Below are 5,329 nucleotides of genomic sequence, written 5' to 3' on the forward strand. Positions count from 1 at the left end.
CGTGGATATCGCTCTGACCCACAGCTCCCGCCCGTGGCCCCTGAGCCCCAGCCTCGACTCCTCCTTTGCCCCTCTGACCCCTCCATCGCCCCAGCAGGGCCTGCGCCGCGGCTCAGCGCTCTGGGGATCCTCTCTGTGCTGGTCCCACCTCTGACTGTCCCTGCAGGGCCTTTCCTGGTGCTCTGCCCGTGCTGTGCCTGACACTGCTGTCCCTCAGTTCCTAGATCAGCCCCTCAGGAGCTCCGAGCCTGCCGACAGAGACGACATCCTCGCCCTCACCCACGTAGGGAACAGCACGTGGTGCTTCTGTCTTGCCTGTTCGGGGGCACCGAAAGCTGAGACTGTGTAACTTGGTGGCTCATCGCGGTATAAAACAACTCCTGGAGATGTCAGTGCTCCAGAAACGACTGAAGTGGATGGTTACGGTGGCAGTTTGTACATCCGAACTGTTGTGGTTTCAGCTGGGGTTGTTGTCTCCCAGTTTTATTACGATGTTTCTCACCACCTTCCTGTTCCCTGGGTTTATGTTTGGTTGGGATGAGTGTTGGAGCAGAGATGTGCTCGGAGTGGGGAGGGAGGGAACTTCTCAACAGCCTCCAGACAGAACAGTCTCCATGGGCAACAGCTGGTGGGGTTAGGGGCTCAGAAACTGAAGGGAGTTTGACCTTTGGAGGATACAAAATGACCTCCCAAAGGAACTAACTGCCCTGGAGGTGCCAAGGGATTTCCTTTGCCTCCGACCTTGCTACGGCTGAGGGAGGATGAAAGGAAATAACCATTTGGCATGGGAGTTATCCTGGTAAACTCCAGGCTCGGGGAATGGTTCATTCCCCCTCTTATCTGTGCCTAGTCTGTGACTTTTTCAAAGACTCCTGTGAGTGAAAACCTTTTCTGTGGCTGGGCAAGCAGTGCAGTGAGGAGATTCTGCCAGAACCTGGTGCTAGAACAGTCAGCTGAGCATGACCTGTGTCTGTGGTGGACAGGCTCCATTTTCCATGGATCAGTCCGTGTGTTTCCATTCCCTCAGGACCTTCACTCGCCCATTGCTGTGCCTGATGCTCCCTCCTCGCCCAGCCAGGACTTCCCTGCAGACTGGAGCCTCAAAACACGGATCCTCTTCGTGTCTCCCCACCCGTTCAGCTGGGCAGAACACCTGAAGGCTCAGGAGGAGGCTCAGGGCTTTGTTCAGCACTGCAGAGCCACGGAGACCACCCTGCCCCGGAGCCTGCAGGTGGGAGCGGTGAGGGGGCACTGCAGCTCCACCCGGGGCCTGGGCACCATCCTCACCGAGTGCCCTGCACCCTCAGGAGCCCAGGCTGTCCACGGAGCTGCGCTGTGCCTTCCAGCAGAGCCTGGTCTACTGGCTCCACCCCTCGGTGCCCTGGCTGCAGCTCTTCCCCAGGATTGGGGCCGACAGGAAAATAGCTGGAAAGGCTTGTCCCTGGGCACAGGACGAGGCCCTGCAGCAGGTGCTCATGAGTGACTGGTGAGTGCAGCCAAACCCTGGGGAGTGCTGTGGGAGTGAGGCAATGGGGTGTTAATTAGTCATGGGATCACAGGAGGTTTGGCTTATAAGGAACTTAAAGCACATCTCATCCCACCCCTGCCCTGGGCAGGGACACCTCCCACCAGCCCAGGCTGCTCCAAGCCCCATCCAGCCTGGCCTGGAACACTCCCAGGGATGGAGCAGCCACAGCTGCTCTGGGCAACCTGTGCCAGTGCCTCAGCACCTCACAGGGAGCAATTCCTGAGCAATATCCACCTGTTCCTGCCCTCTGGCAGTGGGAAGCCATTCCCTGTGTCCTGTCCCTCCAGGCCCCAATCCCAAGTCCCTCTCCAACCCAAAGCACATGACCACAGCAGAGCATTCCCTGGTGTAACTGAGCTGTTGTATTCCCAGGTCCATGAGCTTCACCTCTCTGTACAACCTGCTGAGGGCCAGGCTGTGCCCATACTTCTACGTGTGCTCGTACCAGTTCACAGTGCTGTTCCGAGCGGCAGGGCTGGCGGGCAGTGCCACACTCTGCGCCCTGCTGGCACCCACCACCAGGGGCCTCAGGGAGGCCATGAGGAGCGAAGGTGGGTCTGGCACTCCTGGAGTTCTAGGGCTTGGGATGGAGCTCAGAGATGATCCAGCCCCAACCCCTGCCCTGGGCAGGGACACCTCCCACCAGAGCAGGTTGATCAAGGCTCAGCCAACCTCTCCTTGAACACTGCCAGGGTTGGGGCAGCTACAGCCTCCCTGGGCAACCTGGGCCAGTGTCTCACCACCCGCACAGGGAAAACTTCTCCCTAATACCTAGCCTAAATTTCCGCTCCTTCAGTTTGGAACCAGTCACGTGTGAGGGAGCACATTCCACCTGGGACTGGAGCCCCTGGGAAGATGGAGGAGCTGTGACACTGCTCTCTTCCCTTCTCTGCACCAGGCATAGAGTTCTCCTTACCTGTGGTGGAGGAAAGAGCCAGGAGACAGAGGAGCTCCGGGGAGAACGTGGAAGCAGAAGTGTCTGGTGGCCCCAGGGCAGGCAGCAGTGGGGAGGATGCAGAGTATGTGACAGTCCTGGGCAGTGCTGGCATTCCAGGGCAGCTCCAGGTGCACTCCATTTGGGAAGCCTTCCTCAGAAGTATTGCCCTCCTAACACTAGTGCTGTGTTTGCCAGGGAATCAGCTCCCAATGATGATGATGATGAGAGTTTCTCTTGGCTCGAGGAGATGGGAGTCCAAGACAAGGTGAAGACCCCAGATGCTATCTCCATCCAACTGTATCCTTTGCATTTCCAACCAGGAAACCTGCAGCTCTGACATTGCTGAGGTGCAGGTTTCAGCTCTATAAGAGCCTTTGAGAGCTGATTCCCAAATGTGAGTCCTCACATTCCTGGATGTTCACAGACTGTGTGTGTCTCTGGGCTCCTTTACAACTACTCCTAGGAATCTGAAGCCAGGATAAGGATGCTGTTGAATGTTCCAGGAGCAGTTATGGGTGAAGCTTGGTGGGTCAGGTTTTTTGGGGTGGTTTAAGTGAGTTGATTGGTCAGAGGGGTTTGGGGTTCACTGCTCCAGCTCTCCCTTTGCACGTGGGGGTGTATGGTTTTCCTGCGACTCTCATCCCAAGCCGCAAGGAGAAGCAGGAGGTGCAGATGGATCACAGACCTGAGTCCCTGGTGCTGGTGACAGGCACCAACACCTTCACCCTGCTAAAATCATCACCTGCAGGAGCCTGGTGGCAGTGGCAGGGCCCCAGGCAGGGCTGCCCCCAACACTGCTGTCTCCCGTGGCTTTCCGGGGGGGCACGATGCAGACGCTCAAGGTAAGGGGCACAACTGTGGGTCAGGCCTGGCTTGGTGTCACTTCCCTCAGGATTGTAGGAGTTCTGGGAGCTAAAGCTTGAGGCAGCATTTTGTCTGCAGTGCAGCCTATTCCCAAGTCACCTGTGCCCCCACACATCCTGCTGACACACCACATCCCACTGTTCTCATTCCCAGCTAGCAGGAGGCTCAGCAGAGCTCCCAGATAAAATGGAGGTTAAAAGCTTCTCCTGAGGTCTCAGACTATCACCACCTTGCACCAAGGAGCCTCTGGGCCATGGCTCAGCAGCAGTTCCTGCAAGGAATGGGTTGGGCTGGGAGGGACCTTGGATCCAGTGCCACCCCTGCCCTGGGCAGAAATGGATGAAGCCTTGAGCAACCTGTTCTGGTGGGAGCTGTCCCTGCCCAGGGCAGGGGATTGGGGCTGGATGATCTGTAAGGTCCATTACAACCACTTAACAATCCATGATACTAAACCTCCTGGCATAGAGGCCTGACTTGGTTTTGCATTTGCAGGAATGAGCATTTTGAAGAGGAGGCAAAGTCACATGCTCTGTGTCTGTTACACACAGTTCACTCCTCTATGTGTTTTAACCTTTTCCATGATGCAGCATTAATGAGGAAAATATACTTCCTCAATAAGAAGCTGAATGAAGGCCAAAACCTGATACTTCTCCCTTCAGCTTTAGGGACTATCTAATCAATGCTCCATTCTGGGAGCTGTCACAGGCAGTAAGACCATCCCAAGCCTCATGTCCTGAGCAGGAGGTGACAGCACTGAGATGTGCTGATGCTGTCAGTGACTCTGTGGCTCTGCAGTGTCAGATCTGCCGAGCATGAGGCCTGGGTTGGGTGACTCCAGCACTAATCCTGCACTAATCCTGTTTCCTGCCCAGGCTCGCAGTTCCAGTGCCCGCGCCAGGGCCCGCGGGGGCTACGAGGACGTGTTCAGCCTGGAGGTGGTGGGACCTGTGCTGCCCCATACCCTGCACTCCCTAACAGCTCTGCTGGGCTCGGCGCAGCGCGGAGCCTTCCGCGCCCTGCTGTACCCACACGGACCCAGCACCGCCTTCAACACCCCCACAGCTGTGCCCGGGGTGAGGGACACCTGCCCGGGGACGGGATGGAGGGTGATGGACACAGTCCTGCCTTTGGGAATGGGGCTGGAGTGATGGACACAGTCCTGCCCTTGGGAATGGGGTTGGATTGCACAGCAGTTGGGAAAAGTTGCCTCGAAGTTGGGGCACTGAGTGACACAGAACTTTCCCTCCGTGGGAAAGGGATGAACATGGGTTTGTACCTTGTTATCTGGTAGTCCCTGTGGCTTCCCATTCCCTCAGAAATGGAATAATGGAAAAGTAGGAGCTCCCAGGGGGATCCAAGTGGCCTGTGGGAATGACAGGCACTTCACACCCCAACACCTATTCCATGTGTTTCCACAGGAAGCTGTGCCCCAGGATCTCTCTGCGTGTGGGCTGCATCCCAAGACTTTGGATCACCTGAGTCAGTGCCCTACACTGGGAAAATCTTCCATCCGCTACCTGGAAATGAAGGATTATGCCTACACCTGGAAGGTCTAGGGGTATCAGTCCCTGTGTGGAGCAGGATGTGCTGCAGGATGCTCCCAGGTGAGCAGGGACACCGTGAAGTCACAGCACAGACAACAGCTGCTGCACACAGACACTTACAAGGACTGGGAAGGGAAGGCCTTGGGAACTCACTTTTGTATTTTAGAAAGTCTATTTTAAATAAAACTCTTGTTTTTATGGGTTGGGTTTGCTGCTCTTGCACCACATGGGAATTCAGCACTCATTCAGAAGTAGAACCTCCCAGGGCAGGGATTGGAGCTAGGGGAGCTCTAGGGTCTCTTCCAACCCAAACCAGCCTGGGATTCCATGGATAGGTGGAACTCTTGGCAAAACCCCTTCCCAGCTGCTTTCAGCAGCTTGATAGCTGCACCTTGGGCTGTGGCACCTCCTGGTTTGGAGTTGGCTCTGAACTCCACACAGGAAGTTGGAAGTCAG

The 5,329-nt window shown here is 56.4% G+C and overlaps 1 protein-coding gene across 1 annotated transcript; it reads left to right on the plus strand.

Moving 5' to 3' along the window:
* Positions 1–1,027: 1,027 nt before the first annotated feature.
* DONSON (downstream neighbor of SON) lies at positions 1,028–4,885 on the plus strand (the record flags this gene model as incomplete). The annotated part of the gene is given in 9 exon segments (XM_009074857.1): positions 1,028–1,231; positions 1,308–1,486; positions 1,901–2,079; positions 2,427–2,547; positions 2,661–2,762; positions 3,113–3,195; positions 3,198–3,307; positions 4,202–4,402; positions 4,748–4,885. Coding segments are annotated over 9 exon segments (1,317 nt in total), but the record flags the coding sequence as incomplete, so codon positions are not given.
* Positions 4,886–5,329: the final 444 nt, after the last annotated feature.

This window comes from Acanthisitta chloris, unplaced genomic scaffold (genome assembly GCF_000695815.1).
Source record: "Acanthisitta chloris isolate BGI_N310 unplaced genomic scaffold, ASM69581v1 scaffold12885, whole genome shotgun sequence".
In the NCBI taxonomy this organism is placed as follows: Eukaryota; Metazoa; Chordata; class Aves; order Passeriformes; family Acanthisittidae; genus Acanthisitta; species Acanthisitta chloris.